This window comes from Lissotriton vulgaris, chromosome 2_1 (genome assembly GCF_964263255.1).
Source record: "Lissotriton vulgaris chromosome 2_1, aLisVul1.2, whole genome shotgun sequence".
NCBI classification, from domain to species: domain Eukaryota; kingdom Metazoa; phylum Chordata; class Amphibia; order Caudata; family Salamandridae; genus Lissotriton; species Lissotriton vulgaris.
In genome coordinates, this window is record NC_141687.1 from 1,024,967,952 (window position 1) to 1,024,985,966 (window position 18,015).

General features: G+C 42.9%; 1 protein-coding gene across 1 annotated transcript in view; it reads left to right on the forward strand.

Annotated features, from left to right (window-relative positions):
• PLA2R1 (phospholipase A2 receptor 1) overlaps positions 1-18,015 on the forward strand; it is a 1,083,903-nt gene that overhangs the window by 948,149 nt on the left and 117,739 nt on the right. The window contains exons 18-20 of the mRNA XM_086956636.1: positions 2,323-2,440; positions 2,818-2,945; positions 15,229-15,373. Of these exons, the coding sequence (XP_086812762.1) occupies positions 2,323-2,440; positions 2,818-2,945; positions 15,229-15,373 (391 nt within the window). The remainder of the gene's footprint in view (positions 1-2,322; positions 2,441-2,817; positions 2,946-15,228; positions 15,374-18,015) is intronic.

Consider the following 18,015-nt stretch of genomic DNA (forward strand, 5'->3'; position numbering starts at 1 on the left):
AGTGAGGAAACTCATAATATGTGGCCCTGCCAAGCATATTGTGGCCTCAAGACTGCCGTGCCACCACCAGGTATCTCTGACGGTTGAGGTAGTCCCAGGGTGGCCGGAACACCTTGGTTGTAATGGAGCAGTCGGAAGACCGCCACCGCTGGGACCCCGTTAGTCTGGAAGTCGTAATGAGGCCCTCAGACACTTTCTAACACAAAGACATTGGAGTAAATTACAGACAGTCTACTTCTAGTCACTGATAATGTTATGATGAAGTGAGGTGATGTAGTGAGGGGAATAAGTGTTGAAGCAGCATATAGAGTCCGAATATCTCCAAAAGTTGGTAATAGGAGATAGCAATGTTAGCGACTGTTTCCAGTCGCTGACATCTTGGCACGCCCACTTTGCATGTCATTAGTGATACATTTTTCTGACATGCAAAGCGGGGCCCAAAATGGTCGCTATCTCCTACTAGCTGTCGCTAACTGGTGTTAGCGACAGCTAGGTAATAGGGAGATAATTTTATCTCCGCTTTCTTGGCTTTTAAAGCCAAAAAATCGGAGATAAATCCCTTGATAATATGCCCCTTAGTTCCTCCACATAGCGGAGTAAGCTACTGAACTTCACCCACAAATGCTATGATAAAGCAACTATACATGCTAAAGAACATATAACCAATCCACAAAAGTGAACTTTGAAAATGAAAAATATCAGGCTATGAGAGAGGTGATGTTTTTGGGGTCCCTCTAACCTAGGGGGAGAACCAAGCAGATGCCTTGAAGACAACGAGCATATCATGCGAAATGATTCAGTGGTGGTCCCATCCTTTTAGGACCACCCCAAGCACAGTTATGGGCAAAAATACAATCCCAACCAAAGGCCCTGCGAAGCATTATGGGACGAGATTAGCAGTGGGCAATGAATATTATAGTATGCGCATGCAATTTAGGGTGGTACATCTGGCCCTAAGAACTTTTAATCTTAAAAAATCTACAAATAGAGATTTGGACTGCCTCTAAGAACTCCTCTTCCTAAAAGAAAATCCTCTTTTATACATGTTTTTGAGATAAAAGCCCCAAACTGTAACTGCAACTGTAACGGAAGGAGAATTTGATTTTCACTGAAGAATGCAATTTCCCTTTTCTCTTAAAATTACCCTGATGGTTTTATCCCAAAGACGTACATGAGTCAGCCAATGATAATTCTTAAATGTGTTCTTGCTATTTTACATACTTTTTTACCCTAAAAACATCGGACCTACAAGATTGAAAAGAATGTCAGAGTACTATTGTGGTAGAGGATAGAGTGAGAATAGCTTTGTGCTGAACTTTCGATTTTCTGACTCAGACATATTTTTTATCAATTTACTGAGAATAAGTTTAATATAAGCCCAGACGTGGGTCCCATACTCACTGTGCCACTGGAACCAAGCTATAGCTGGCTGATGAGCTTTAATACGGGTGAAACTGGTCCTAGGTTGCTGGTGTTCTGGTTCAGAGAGGGTCTGGCAGGCGCCTGTTCCCATTGGAGCAAGGTCACAGCTGATTTCCACATGGCCTGGTCCAAATGAAGGTTGCATTGTGGGTGAAAAAGTATGGATTGGGGTGAGATCTGATCAATTGCCAGGGGCTGAGATTAATTCTAGCTTTCCATTCCATTAATTTGTTTGGCACTCACAGTCCAGATGGACAGCAAAAAGGAAAATATAATGTAGTGCTCTTTACTAAATTTAATTGAATAACTAACACAGAGTACAGAGGTATGTGAACCTTGAAGTCTTGATAGTACAAAGTAGTGGTAGTATGGGTGAATAACAGGGTCTCCTCAGTCAATAAAAAAAGTATGAACAACTTGAAGAATAGAAAGGTTAACCTTTAGCTCTAATATATGATGTGAAATGTATGTCCTCCTGTGCAGTGGTCCCTGTGAACCTCCTTAAGTGTTCCAACAATGAACTCTGAAGATACTGTTTTGATGATAATCTGTGGGCAGGAGAAGAATTGGAACAAACTGACCAGAGCCAACACCCCTGGGGCAGTTCAAAGTCTCACGAGTGTCTATTACAAAACATTGACTGTCACAAAACTCGCAACCCTTTTTGACATATACCAAATTGACAATTATGTCATACAACATACAGAACAAGCCAAACCTATTAGCATGTTAATGTTTATTTTAACATAGGCATACATCTCAGATTGCACCTCAAGCTGTTGCAAAGTCCTAAATAACTGAGAATAGAAAGGAGCAAGAAACAAGAAAGTCAAGTTTCAGTTAATTATTATGAGTCACTGAAATCTGTATAAGAAATAACCTTTTCCAATTTTTTAACAGTGCTTTTTGGTGAAAATATCAAAAGACAATGGGCATTCGGAGGACTGGTTTTCTGCTCATGCCTACTGCAGTAACCATGATGGGCGACTTGCTTCTGTTGAAAATAAAATGGAACAAGGTAAGTTGATTATCAATTCATATGCAATTCTTCAGATTTCTGACACTTGTAAAATGTATAAACTCTTTGTCAAAATAGTGACGAGTAGTTTTTACTAAAGGTTCTTCTATGTATTTCTTTTCTAGGGTAATTCTTTCGTTAGCTTGAACATGACCCCTAGTGTTAAGCAAGTTGTGCTGAATATACGAGTTAGAAAACAACTGTGTTGTGCACATACTATTAGTACACACATTAAGAAAACTTTGGATCTGCAGTTTGAAATTTGGCAGTCACGTGATTTCATGGGAACATCTCTGTGATGAAACTATAGTTAAATGTGTTACATAGCAGTACAAATATACCTTGATCATAAGTTATTTTTATCTCTCCGTTTTCAGCTTTCATAACAATGCAACTTTTTGGACACAAGTCTAGCGTCTGGATTGGAGAACACAAAACAGAAATAAGTTCAGAAAATGTTGATACTTTGAAATATTCAAACTGGTCTCCTAAGAATATAATACAAGTAAGTATTGTCTATTACAGAAAATAAACACAAATCGTACTCCATAAAGCAGCCAAAGAAATGTACCCCTAGCAAATAAAGAGAGGCTGTTGGGAAGAGCAACCTTTGAGTTTTGCCTAGAATAGTCCTTCTAAAGAAATACAGATGGTATAAAGATCCTCTTACAGTATGCTATGAATTTGTGGAGAATCAAAGTTGTTATGGAGGGGACACTGTGTTATTTTAGGAGAGAAGAGGTACTCCGATGCATGAGATGTATTATTCAGGGAGTGACAGGCTATTTATTTATTTATTTATTTATTGTTATTTGTAAAGCGCATCGTGTACCCGTAGGCGTCTTGGCGCTAGGTGTTTGCAATGTTCTAGATGGGAATCAGTTCTCTACGATTAATCCTTATTAGATTATTGAGTGAACAGCCATGTTTTGAGTCTCCTACGAAATTGAAGCAGCGTTGGACAGGTTCTGATGTCCAGCGGAAGGATGTTCCACAATTTTGGTGCGGCAACTGTAAAGCGACGGTCGCCCCAGGAGACTGTTTTCACGCGAGGAATCACTAATAGATTGCTATTAGAGGACCTCAGTTGACGAGAAGGCTGGTATGGTCTCAGTTGCTCTCTCAATGAATGTGGGCCTTGTCCATTAAGTGTCTTATAGACAATGCATAATGATTTAAATTTGATCCGATTCTGGATCGTCAGCCAGTGAAGTCGCGTGATAGCATCTGAAGTGGAAACATATTTGGGAATTCCAAAAACCAGGCGGGCTGCGGCATTTTGCACTGATTGTAATTTTCTTAGGACTCTGACTTGTGTGTTCAGAAATAGACCGTTGCAGTAATCCAGTGACGATAAGACCAGGGAGCTAACTAAGGTCTTAATAGCCGCCACTGGAAGGTAAGGACTGATTTTTTTAATCATGCGAAGTTTATAGTGGGCTGTAGACGCCACTTTATTTGCATGGTCCATGAAATTGAGGCCATCATCAAAGATGACACCCAGATTTCTCACCTTGGAGACAGGTTTAGGAATGGCTCCAAAACTGGCTGGCCACCATTCGGCTGACCAGCTCGGGGAAAGAGGGCCAAATATTACTACTTCAGTCTTTTCTGAATTAAGTTTTAAACAATTGGTATTCATCCAATCTCCTATCTCCGTCATTCCTCTCTGTAGACGTTTGGCCGCTTCTGGTCCATCTCCCCTTATGGCCATGACCAATTGCGTGTCATCCGCATATGAGGTGAGGCCCATCCCATGTGCCTTGATGATATTGGCAAGGTCCGACACATAGATGTTAAATAGTGTCGGACTAAGGGATGAGCCTTGAGGTACCCCACATGGCAGCGACAGCTTGGCAGATTGGTAAGGCCCTAGAGTGACTGCTTGAGTTCTCTCAGAGAGGAAAGTGGCCAGAAGTTCCTTGGCTGTTTGGCAAATGCCCATCTTCTCGACACGGTCGACCAGAATCCTATGGTCGACCGTGTCGAACGCTGCTGAGAGATCGAGCAGTATCAAAACTGCAGGCTAGAATTGTTAAAAAAAATGACAATGGTCATGTACAATGTATATTAATGTTCCCAACTTCAGTACACCAGGAGCCCTATTATGTAAAGGGTGCACTTTTATTGTTTGCACCTGGCGCACCTTAAAACAGGTGCACCAGTCACTAACAGGGAATGGGGGCCCTATTACATGGAATGCGCTGCCCCCAGGGCTGTCTTAACCTCGTGCTGCCCCGGGGGGCAGTGTCTTCATGTGAAAAACGGAGCGGCTGCCTTGAAGCCCCTCCGTGTTTCACAGTGCAGGTAGGAATCCGCCTACACTTTTAAGGTGGAATAGAGATCCTGTTGCAGGCGGGAGCAGTGAATGACTGCACCCGCTAGGGGATATCTGGGGGCTTCATGGGACTCCTTCTAGCCCTCCAGAGGTCTGTCATCACAGTGCGCTTCCTGACATCTTTTTTGCCTCTGTGCCAGCATCTATAATTCAGGGCGGGCTCAGAGACAAAGGGATTGCCTCGTTTGCATTGGCCACGCCCCTATGCAAATGAGAGAACATCCTTTAAAGATAGCACATTGGCGCTTTATGTGCGCCAGCGCTCTTGGTATTAGCGAAGGGGACACACAAGTGTCTGCAGCGCCTTCTGTAATACCAAAGTGCCTGTGGTGTTCCCGGAGCACTTCCATAATACAGCCCCAGTAATACAGAAAACGTTTAAATGCAAGTGTAGCTTTACCTCATTTGAAAAAGAAAAGACATTGTATTGAACACCAAAACACCAGCCTGATCACCCTCATCAGTTGAAACTCTATTTTAATAAATGTTCAAAAGAAGGAAAAACATATTCCTAAAGAAAAGAATAGACCCAAAAACATAACCGAAAATGCTGTGTGAAAACTGGTTATGTGAAAATGGGACAAGGTTAATGAAGATTGGAGGGAAACGGGTGAGTGGGTAAAGTTAACAGCAGAGGTTCTAGCTTATACATAGTGATACTAGGGTAGACATAGGTAAGGTAGGCTGTAGGTAGTTACTAGGGTATAGGTATGTGTAGAACTCTAGACAGTGGTAGAGATACTACGATGAAGGAGTATGAGGATATAAGGAGGGATAGGCATTGGGGGACTAGCATATAGGTAGGGGTAGAGATACAGCAGTATTGGAAGGGCTGGCGGTTCTATGGCCTAGGAAGGGATAGGGGAACTGGGATTAAGTAAAGCTAGAAGTACTATTGAATGGGCTGAAGTAGAAGTACCAGGGTATCGGCAGCACGTTAAGGTGCTAGTGTATAAGACTGGGGTAAAGGGATGGAATAGGTACTAGGGTACAGGCAGGGGGACAGCAGATAGCGCTAGTGTGAGTGTTTCCTTTCCCAGCCTCCACGCCACTCACAATGCGAGGCTGACCTGAGCGGACCATCTTTCCATCTCGGCTCCGGCATTCGGCTCCGGCTTGGCGATTTAATTCACTGTTTTCCACTGTTGTGGCCCCTATTAAAACTCGTACGGATGATTGGGACAGTACTGCCTGCCACAAGTAAAACGCAGGGGCCGCGAGCTTTAACATATGCTCGGCGCGGCTACAAAAACACCGGAGCACGCGTTTGGATCTCTGTGGACTGGCGTGCGTGGTGCCACGCTGATTTAGCAGTGACTGCAGGCTTCTCCTATTTCTACCTCGGCAAAGCCCTTCAGGTGTTTCTGGGCTGTACGAGGTTGTTGAAGTGGCTGTGTGCTACAAGTGTTGCCAATGGATGTTGCAGAATCTCCCTTGTGAAACGGCGGAGTGTGAGCGGCGGATTATCATCTGTGAGACGGTGTAGCGTGAGCAGCAGCAGAATGACTACGCGAGGACAAAAGGGGCATAAAGCTAAAGCAAACCTGAATCCTGAAGAATCTGGCAATGGAGAAAAACTGGAAAAGGCACTTGAAAAGACAGACCTTAAAAAAGCTAAAAGGGAAGACTGGGTGTGAAGAAACCAGGCAAGCCTGGAGGAGCAAGTGACTTAAAAGAAATCACTGTTGCAGGCACCATATCCACGGGGAACCTTTCATCTATAGCCAGACATTTTCTTGTTGTTAAAAATCCCCATACTCTCACCCCTGATCCTGCTCTTACTCCTTCTTCTGCTTTGAATGAATCTGGTAGCACGCCTGATACGGTTTTAGCCTCAGCTTCTGACGCCACACGGCCACCACCTCAGCTGGCACAAACAACTATGGATGAACACAGAATAGAGTTAGCAGTGAACAATGAAGCTGCACTACCAGCTTTAACTCACGGGGCTCAAATGAATATTTCTTGCAATGGCGCCCCAGATGATGGCACCTTATCCGTCTTCGCTAACGCACAAATCATTATGGTCCCTGAAGCTGTGAAAGGGGTATCTAACAAAGAAAAAAAGGGGGTCGAAAATAGTCTTGGAAATATGAATCAGAGTCAGAGTCTTATCGACCCGCTGGCCTCAGACTTAGTGAATGAAAATGTATTTTCTGTCTCAGACTGTTCTTTGTCAGGGGCAGAGGATGAGGCGTTAAGCTCGTCTGAAAGTACTAAGCCAGAAGGAGAGCAAAGTGATTCAGCGATGATGAACACAATAAAAAAGAAAAAGACCCGAAGCAGGAAACGCAGCCAGATGAAATGGGATCATTCAGATCTGCAAGGGACACTGCCCTCGGGGACTAATAGCCTTCAAAAAGGCACACGCCCACTGTTAGACGTCGCAAACACACACAAGCCATCCCTACTGTCAATCCTGGAGTTCTATTAAACAATTCCAAGAGGAAGCAAGAACAGAAAACTTAGCTGCAAGAGGGGCCTCTAAAAAACTCCAGGGCGGCATCAGAAAATTAAATAAAATTTGTACGGATATTGGAGACAGGGTCGCCATGGTAGAAGGAAGAACAGAGATTTTGGAGACCGAAGTAGCGCAAGTAATAGAACAAGCTGCAACTCATGAGGCTTATCTTACTGACATGATGGTCAAGCTAGAGGACCAGGAAAACAGGATGCGGAGGAATAACCTCAGATTACTACCAATACCAAAGGGGGCTGAGGGGGATGATCCTAAAGGGTTTATTGTGAAACTTCTCCGGGCTGCCTGCCCCTCACAGTCTAGCTGGAATTGGGATCAGGAGATCCAAAGAGCCCACCGTTTTCCTTTTAATCTGAAATCGAGGCGAGATGGTACGAACCCCAGAAATTATAAACTAAGAGCCTTTCTTGCTTTTTTGGGGAATTTTTTGCTAAGACAATTAGTATATGACCAGGACAGGCCAAATTCACCTAAGGAAGTGGATGGGATAAAGTTATTTTCTAAACCAGACTTTGGCCACGCAACAGTGGAGCGGAGGTGGTGGCTCCGCCAGCTGATAACACCACTACAACAACAGGGCGCACAAGTATACCTGATGAACGCAGCAAGGCTGAAAATTATATTTGAGGGATCTTCCTGAATGTTCTTGTCCGAGGTCAAAGCTGGAGAATACTTGAAAGAATTAACCGGAAGGAAGAAATTCTAAATAGCGAAATCTAATTTCTTAAGAATGTGGACTCGGGCTAAGGACTATATAATATGACTGTATATTTTTATTTTGTTCCTTTTTGGGGTGTCAAGGTGGCAAGGTCAGCTTAGTAACTGACGAGGCAACAATTGTGGTGGCAGCCTCGAGATAATTGTAGCTGAAACTACAGTGCGAAGAATGGATGTGGAGAGAAGGGGAACTAGTTTGCGCAGTTGTCTGATTAGAGCGGTACAGGTCCCCACAACCGAGGAGATCTGGCTGGCCATTGACAATTCGCTGTCAATCTTAATTCCAAGGCTTTTCACCTTGTCACAAGATGTTGGGGTGGGACCCAGTTCTTGAGGCCAGTATAGATCGCTCCCTGGCGAGCTTATGGTCGAAACCACTAACACCTCAGTTTTTTCAGGATTAATTTTCAGCAGATTTGCCGTCATCCAACTGACTACAAATCTGAGGATATCCTGAGCATACTTCTGTGCAGAGACCGTATTGTCTATGCTAAGTAGCAGCTGGGTGTCGTCAGCGTAATTAAATACGCGACAGCCCATGTTTATCAGGGAGTTGATCAATGGTTGTGTGTAAAGATTAAATAATACTGGGGATAGTGCGGAGCCCTGTGGGACTCCGCACATCAGGTTACCCACCTCCGATAAACTATCCCCCAGCTGAATCTGCTGTGTCCTACCTAACAGGAAGGATTGAAGCCATTGAAAGGCCCTATCCCAAATCCCGAACTTGGCCAACCTATCCAAGAGCAGAGTGTGGCTGACAGTATCGAACGCCGCTGAAAGATCTAAAAGTATCAGGGCGCTCGGTTTTTTACTGTCAGCCATCCCCCTAAGCTCATCTAGCACCGAGAGCATCACCAACTCGGTGCTATGGTGTGCACGAAATCCTGCCTGACGCTCCTGGAAGAGATGGTGAGACTCCAGGAACGAGGCCAGGGACTTCAGCAGATGTTGTTCTAGGATTTTGGACAAGAATGGTAGTTGGGAGATAGGCCTGTAATTTTTCAAGATGGTAGGTTCGGCTCCTGGCTTCTTTATCAGAGGCTTCACTCGTGCTTCCTTAAAACTGGCTGGTACCATCCCTGTTTCCAGTGAATTGTTCAGGAGGGAGGTAATCTGGTCTTCTAGAATGGGGCGTGCTAAACGAAAGACACTAGGGGGGCATGGGTCTGCCGGGGAGCCCGATTTGGTTTTGCTCATAAGTTGTTCAAGAGTCATCGGATCTATTAATGGAAATTGTGAAATAGTGACTTCAGAAGGAGTTTGACCATCCTGAGGTATATTCGATCTGGGTACTGTGCTCTGCCTGATATCAGAGAGGATAGTATCTACCTTCTCCAGAAAGTAGTCTTGAAACATGTTGCAGCTGATTGTTGTTTCAGTATTTTCAGGTTTTTTGCTCAACTCAGTTAGAATTTTGAATTTTTCTTTCTGGACATTTTCAGCTTAGTTTATCCGAATTTCGTAGTAGTTAGCTTTAGTAGCCAGAATGAGTTTTTTATATGCGTTGAGCAAGTTTTTGTACTGCGTTCAATCCCCTTCGTCTTTAGTTTTCCTCCAGTTTCTTTCAGCTTGACGGAGTTTCTTTTTATGTTCTCTTAGAGACGATGTAAACCATGGTGCCCTCTTTCCTGCTCCTTTAGCTAATTGTAGCTTTTCCGGTGCGATCTGATCAATCGCTTTCCTCAGATTACACACTATATCTCTATAATCTTGGTCTAAATTACCATTAAAGGTCATTGGTTTAACAAATTCCGAAAGACTGTCCGTTAAAGTTTGTAAATCAACTTTCCTCCATTGACGGACTTTCTTCATTTTAGGGGGAGGTTGTATCAGCTTTGCATCGATAGGGATGTTACAATAGACCTGATAATGGTCAGACCATATGCAGGGTGAAATATCCAAAAGGGCCACCTTAGGATCTAAAGCCCAGATGAGATCAAGGATGTGTCCCTTTGTGTGGGTGGGGACCTTTACCAGCTGCTTAAAGCCCAGTGAAGACATAGTTATGTCTAAACATCGGGCTCCCGGTTCCTTATGGGCCTTATCCCAATGTAAATTGAAGTCTCCAGTTACCACTACCTTTTTATATCTTGAGCAAATATCAGATATAATGGGCATAAATAAATCATTGAAAGCTGAGGTAGAGTTTGGTGGACGGTAGACTGTGAGGATCACAAAACACAGATCATCAAACATGATTTTTACTCCAAGGACGTCGGCCAGATCGACTGTTTCTGCTAGTATCTTAACTACTGTAACTGATTTTTTATACAGGATTGCTACTCCCCCCCTCGAGCATTGTGTGCACGATTGTGCCATACTATGTCGTAATCATTCGGAAGAGCGGCTATAATATCTGGCAATGAGTTATCCCCAAGCCAGGTCTCAGTGAGGGTCAGAACATCAATATCCTCATCCTGAAGCAAGGAGAATATCTCCAGACTATGTTTCTGCAGAGACCTTGTATTCAAAGAGGTCAATTTCAAGGAGCCTAGATGCGATTTGGGTGAGACAGTAGAGGATTTGGCTATAGACATCTCCTCTAGTGTCAACATTGTGGCTAAATCTAGAGATTGACCATCTCTATCAAGTTGGAGTAGCTCAGATGAATTATATACACGCCGCTGTCCTGGCCCCTGCGCCCGTCCGTGCGCGGACGGGCGCAGACGGGCAGGACTCTGGCGTGACTCCGGCGTGCTCACGCTGCGCGTCTGCATGGCCGTCTTAAATAGCTGCCTCTGTGCAACTAGCGCGCAAACAAAGATGGCACCGCCAGGCGTCCCGTCTTTCCCCCAATATGTCCGCCGATAAAGAAAGGGATACAGGGACCCGCTAAAACGCGGTATATTTCCAAAATTAAAGTGCAGGTAGTTGGGATAGGCTGAGTATTAAAAGCAGGGGAAATCTAACATAAATTAAATCAAATACAAAATAGGTACTTTTGAAATTCGTTTTGCCCACCAGCACTAAAGCGCGATCTGTATAAGCGCTGCGAAGGTAATTAAGCGTCCTACCTGGTCAAGGCCTGTGGTGACCTGAATTTAAATGTGCCTAGTACTTGGGACACAACTGGAGCATGGTCCTATCAGGGTTGGAAACCCAAAGTGTTCCGAGCACTGCTCAACTTGGTCAGTAATCATGATGTAAAAGATGGTTGGGCCTAGCTGTGGTCGGACCAGTATGGTTTTACTTTTTTTCTGCTCCCCACCTGTCATTAGCCAGACTTGATTATTTCTTTGTATCATCTACTTTAATTCATGATTGTTCCATCGATGTTGCCCCCCGACTTTTATCCGATCATAATTCTCTTATCTTAAATTTAGAAGGTTGGGGTAACCAGGAACCAATCTCACATTGGACGTATGAAAAAACATTATTGTACGATAGTAATTATCGAGAACATATGGCCGGGTGGATACAAGAATTTTTGAGTATAAATAATGGGACTGCCTCCACAATGGTAGTGTGGGATACCTTCAAAGATGCATTGGGGGCGAGATACTGCGTTTCTCTATTAGGAGGAACAGAAAAGAGAGAATACAAACTGGTCTGGCACAGGGGCGGATGAGAGAAGCAGAGAAGAATTTAATACATGTGGTTCAGACTGGAGCAGGAATCGATGAGGTGCAGTTAGCGGTTTCAGTTGCCATATCGGAGATGAGCGCGGTTTTGGCAGAGAAAATAGCCATTAAATGGGCAGCTTCTAAAGAAAGATGTTATGAGCTGGGAAAGCGTATTGGCCACCAACTTGCCATTACCACTAGACAGCAGATAACTGCCAATTCCATTACTACAATAAATATAGGCAATGTAGGAATCTCTGACCCTAAAAAAATAGAGGAAGCTTTTAGGAAGTACTATGAGGAGATCTACTCAGAAGAAATCGAAGGAACAAACCTGGTCATACAGATCAAAGTCAGGGAATATCTAGAGACCATTCCTATTAGTAACCTCAACCCAACTGAAAGTGAGGTAATAGAAATCTCCCCAACATCGGGTGAGATTTTAACTGCACTTACCTGTCTCTCGGACGGTAAGGCCGCAAATTATCGCCACTAGACTCTCTGCCAACATCGAGCCTTTAGTTTCCGATTGGCAACACGGTTTTATACCCAAAAAAGGAACTACAGAACATGTCCGCCGCACTATCACCCTGTTTGACGCTGCAGAGGTGTCAGGAGATCTGATTTCGTTAATTCTCTTAGACACAGAAAAAGTGTCTGATCGGGTCTCCTGGCAATTCCTCTGGGCAATTATGCGACAAATAGGCTTTGGTCTGAGAATAGTCCAGGCAATACAGGCGCTTTATCAAGATTCTACTGCCAGAATTTTTATTAATGGCCATTTGACAGAGCAAATTAAGATCACAAGAGGGACGAGGCAGGGGTGTCCCTGTTCACCCCTGCTCTTCGCACTGTGTATTGACCCCCTGATAAAAAGAATTGAGTTAAACCCCTCCATCCTGTCTGTTAGCAGGCTCGGCATGAATACAAAAATCATGGCTTATGCCGATGATTTAGCTAAAATAACCCCCGAACCTGAGGCTGCTATTAGGGCCTTAGAATTAGAAGCACAGTAATTTGGCTCAATTTCTGGTTATGCCCTGAACAAATCAAAAACGCAGATAATTGTAAAGAGGAAAATAAGTTGGGTAGACAGTAGGATAACTGAGAATGCGAAATATCTAGGCGTCAATATTGTCTGCGATCTGGATATTTAAGTCTCAGAAAACCTGACTCCTCTCGCTGCCACAATGGGGAAATCACTCCGGAAAATTGATAATTTACACCTAACCATAGTAGGAAGATGCAACGTCTTAAAGATGACGTATTTTCATAAGTTACTTTACTTTTTTCGGTCAATCCCGCTCGTTTTTAGTAATTATTCTTTAGTCATGTTTGAGCGGATTTTTTCGCAGTTCATTTGGGCATATACGCAGCCAAGGAGAGCATTTAATCTGCTCTCTCTACCTAGAGAGAGGGAGGGCTGGGCTCTCCCTAATTTAAAATTATATTATTGGGCTGCAGCATTGCAACTAGTGAATTATTATACGAGGACCATGTCCTAAGCCCGTCAGGTTTGCCCTCTCCCTATCTTTTACTTTTGGGGGAGAATGTAAGGGGCGGCCTTTGGCGCCAACTGGAACTAGGTTATTATAAACGAGTTCGATTCAAGACCTTGCTCAGCGCACACCAGGTTTTCAGTAATATCCGCAAGGTTTTTGGAATATCTAAATTAAATTGCTATACCCCCATTAGACATAATAATAACCTCCCGCTGATATTCCAAAATGTATACCTTTGGCAATGGTACTCAGCAGGAATTAGCAAATTAGGAGACCTATTTAGCTCTGGTCGTATTCGATCATTTCAAGATCTACAAACCCACTATAAACTGGGTAATAATCAGATCTTCCAATATCAAGCCATCACAAGTTATTTAATACCTAAAACCGGGGGGTCTGCAGGGTTTACAGCAGTTGGACTTATTGACAAGCTATTAAGTCCTAGCTTGCCAAGGATAGGAAGCATTTATTTTATTTTGAATGAACAGCGGCCAGAGGACATCAGCAAAACGGATGCTAAATGGCAGCTCAGGCTGAATACTCCGCCGAATGCTCTTTGCTCAGCGTTAGGATTAGCTCAAATATACCTTCTATCGTCTAAGTTGCAAGCGCAATTTTATAAACTGCTTTTTTTCTGTATATAACACCTAGCAGAGTTGCTAAATGGACATCTGGCCCGGGGGCAAACTTCCCGCCCTGTGCTGAGTATAGCGCAGATGCAGTACATATGTTTGCCACATGCCCTAAACTTAAACCATTAATTCAAGAGGTACAGCACTTTTTGAGTAAGATCCTTTTTTTAGTTATCCAACTCACACCTTGTACCATCTTATTAGGATTATACGACCAAATAGATCCTAAAGCTGGCGGGGCATTAATTTTTGTTGCAATGTCTATCCTACGGATATGTATAGCTACCTACTGGAAATATCTGAATCCTCCATTTGGCCAATAGCAAGCGAGGCTATTTGCCACACATAGGCTGGAATGGGCAATATATGCCAAAAAAGGCCGGAGGGCAAAGAAAAGGGGCCTGGTAGTTTGGGGCCCTATGAACAGCTGGCATGACACAATGAATGTTTAGGCTCAGTTAAGTACTGGCCTTACTATCTACTTGCTTTTTCCTCTTTTTCTCCCCTCTTTTCTCCAATCCATTGAACATCTCCCCCCTACCCCTCTCCTCCATCCTTTTTTTTCTATCTTCTTCTTATGATTCGCTCTTATGTAAATTTCTTGAATGTAATAATTATTGCTGTTTATTATGAAAGTGTAAATATTGACAGTTTGAAATCAGATTTTCTAAATTTTTTTTCTTGAAGTTGGTTGCCACGGTTCCGGGGAGGGGGAGGGTGGGCTCGGACTTTGAAGTAGTAAATACTGTCTTTTTTTGTAATTCGCTGGAAGATATAAAATCAATAAAAATTAAAAAGAAAAAAAGGGTACAGGCAGGGGTAGAGGTACTAAGGTATAGAGTGATAGACAGGGATGGAGGCACCAGGGTATGCGTAGAGGTAAAGGTCAAGGTAGGTGTATTAAGGTGTAGGGGAGGTAGTAGCATGAAGTAGGTAGTAGGATATTTGTAGGATAGCAGTACTAGGTTAACAATATGGTTTAATGTATTACGTAGAAGCCAGACTAGCAGAGTGGTGTAAAGAATAAACATATTTTTGAAAGAGGAGGAAGGATGAACCTTGCTTGGTATGGGAAAGATACAGAGTGGGGTTAATCCCACTACAGATAATTACATGAGAGAACACATGGAACATATGGGGTTCCCTTTGTGAAAGAGAAAAAATAATCTATGTGTGTCTTTGAATAACAGAACTGCAATTTCTCCCTCATGAGATTCATTAGACATACTGGGACTGACATCTGCTTAGCATATATATTGTTGGAAAGAAAAGATTGCACAGTGAATTTGGAGCTCACTGATGACTATCTATTTTATCTTCAGGCAATGAATTTGAATTTCAGCAAGCCAAGTCAGATTTGTATGCTTCTAAGGTCAATATATTGAGCAACATTAAACTAGGTAATAGTAACACCTGTGACTTATTTCCAATTTTGCAAGAGCTCTGGCGCTAAGCACTGTATAAAACTAAGTTGTAATTAAATACTTATATACATATGTAATTATAGACATCTAAATCTCTGACCGATTTTTTTTACTATATCTTTTGTTGCAGCAGCATGATGGGCAAAGTAGTGCTACTCCACAAGAGTCATTGTGTACTTTAATGTCCAATAATCACAATGTTCACATTACTGGAAAATGGTATCTTGATAATTGTAGTAAGAAAGGTTATGGTTTTGTCTGTGAAAAAGGACAAGGTAAGGAAATGTTTTCTTTATTACTTCACTTATATTCTGCTTTAGACAATGAATTACTTTACCATGTACATGTTTTCTAAGCCATTATTGATATTCAGATGCTTCATTGTTGTAAAAAGGAAGTTAGAAATTTTATTTTATGGTGTTTGGTACATCTGCAAAAAAATTACAATCTGCAGGAGTACATTTAATATCATGTGCGGTTTCCAATGTATGTTACAAAGCTATGATTTGGATCAGTGCTAAATGCAGGACAGTACAACAATCAGTGCAGGATTTACATTAATCACTATGCGTGGGAAGACGACCTATATCAATAACTCATTTAATATTATAAGGTTGAGACTGCCATTTGGTTTATATTATCATCGTTTCCATGCTAATTTCAAAACATTGGAGCGCAAATGGGCGATCCATCAATGAAAGCATGATTCAAGATGGTAAATTAAACAAAAAGGAATTACTTCTTCCAGATGGGTCTTGTCTACAAATTTTAAATGATGTAGGGTATACTGAGGTGAACGAAATCTGTATGATATTCAGTAAATACAAATAGGCATGGGAGGTATGTTTAATGGTTATGTCATTGCGAAGTTACTGCAGGTATAGGGAATTAGTCTGTGACCTATGCATTTTCCTGGCAAGCCAATTGGTGCATTAGCCCTCAGTATATTAAAAAAGATGAGTAAACATTGGCTCTCATGTTGTTGTTAGGGTTTATGACCCCTGTCGGAATTTCTTGGTATGGCTGAACAAATGTGACTACTACCTGAAAATACCGGAAAGTATAACACACTATGTGGCTCATTACGATCGCGGTTTTCCCGCATCCTCCGGGCCGGCGGAAGCCACCGCCGGCCCGGAGGATGCGGGAAAACCGCTGCGGACCCACCAAAGACCCACCGCCACATTAGGATGGCTGCTGGGTCTTGGTTTCAGTCCGCCGCTTTTCCACCGTGGTCGGCTTACAACCGCGGCGGAAAAGCTCTAATATGGTGGCGGTGTCTCTCAGACACCGCCAGACATATTAGGATGGCTTTGAAAAAATGCTTTTCCGCGGTGGCTTCTCCGCCGAGGAAAAGCATGTGGATCTTCACCTCGGGGGCCCGTAGCGGGCCCCCTGGGTGAAGGGGGGTGTGGGGGGTGCACATGGGGGTACCCATGGTACCCCCCTGCATTTGTATACAGAAATCGGCAGGCACCACGCGGTGCCTGCCACTTTCTGCATACAAATGCAATGTATGCATTTGTAACATTGCGGCGGGTACAGCTTGAAGCCGCACCCGCCGCAATGTTACAAATAGAGGATGTGACCGCCAGGGTGGCGGTCACATCCTAATTGCACAGGAGGGAACTCCGCAGCCCATGCGGACGTTCCCTTCTACTCAGGGTTCGCGGACGGGCGCAAGTCCATCCGCGATCGTAATGAGCCCCTAAGTAAATATACAATCATGCTGGAAAAGACCAGCTTATTAGTTCAACTACTACTCTTAGAGGCATGCATAATGTATGGTACTAGAATATCATTGTCAGAATATCTCCAGACTGGAGTTAATGAAAAAACTATGCTTAATGGGATGGTATTTTTATGTGTACAACATTCTGACATGCAGCCATACATTAGGTCGCTGATAAACCTGTGGTTTATTACTATCTATCAACGCAAGACCCCTTCGAAAACAACGACATATTTTTGGAAGAATTCACAGAATTATTCACTTCCCATCTTATGCTCTACACAGGCCTCACACTTTCACTGGGTTTCAGAAGTAGGTGGGACAATTCCTCATAACTTGCCACCTCTGAAATTTCCACCTTCATTTGCGCCAGCGATCTTGTCCAAAACTATCACAAATCAGGCCACATCAAGGATTCGATTTTGTACATCATAATAGTGAAATCACAACTCATCCATTTGCTAGATCCCATCAGCCTTATCTGTTCTGACCAACACGTATTTTTATTTTGACATGGCATTCTTCACGGCCAATCTCAAATTACAATCTAAAAGGAAGTGTGCACGGGAGAGATCAAAAACAATACAGACATCTTAATCACTGATCTGCCACCCACAACAACCAGCACATGTCTATTATCTCAAAGCTCCAAGAACACTGAAAAAACAGTTGGCAATATCACTCATCTAAGAAGAAAATCCTTAAACAAGAGTAAATCCTCAAAATGTTCCTCTCATCTCAATTGTGATGACTGCTGAGAAAAATGGACAGAAATTAAAGATGTCTAAATCCTCTCTTGCGCTTTATTGCTATAAATACAAAAGAAGACTCTACAAAAACAGTACCCTACACACAAATAGTGGCTAAAATGTCTACTCAGTTCTGTTATAAACAGATTGAAAGAAAACAAGATAAAAAAACAAATTATCAATGAACCTACAACCATATGGGTCCAGAATATTCTAAATACAATGTGTTTGCTTATTTTTCCCCTAATAAAATCCAAGAAACAGAGATGAATTTGACTCCTTTCTCTCCAACAAACTACTTTTGCCAGTTCCAGAAAAAAAAGACCTCCATCTGGAGTATTTTCAAACAACTGGCCATAGAAGCAATATCAGCGGATAACTCCAACACCAAGCCATTGGTCTATTCTGATGATTCTCTGCCACCTCTCGCAAACAT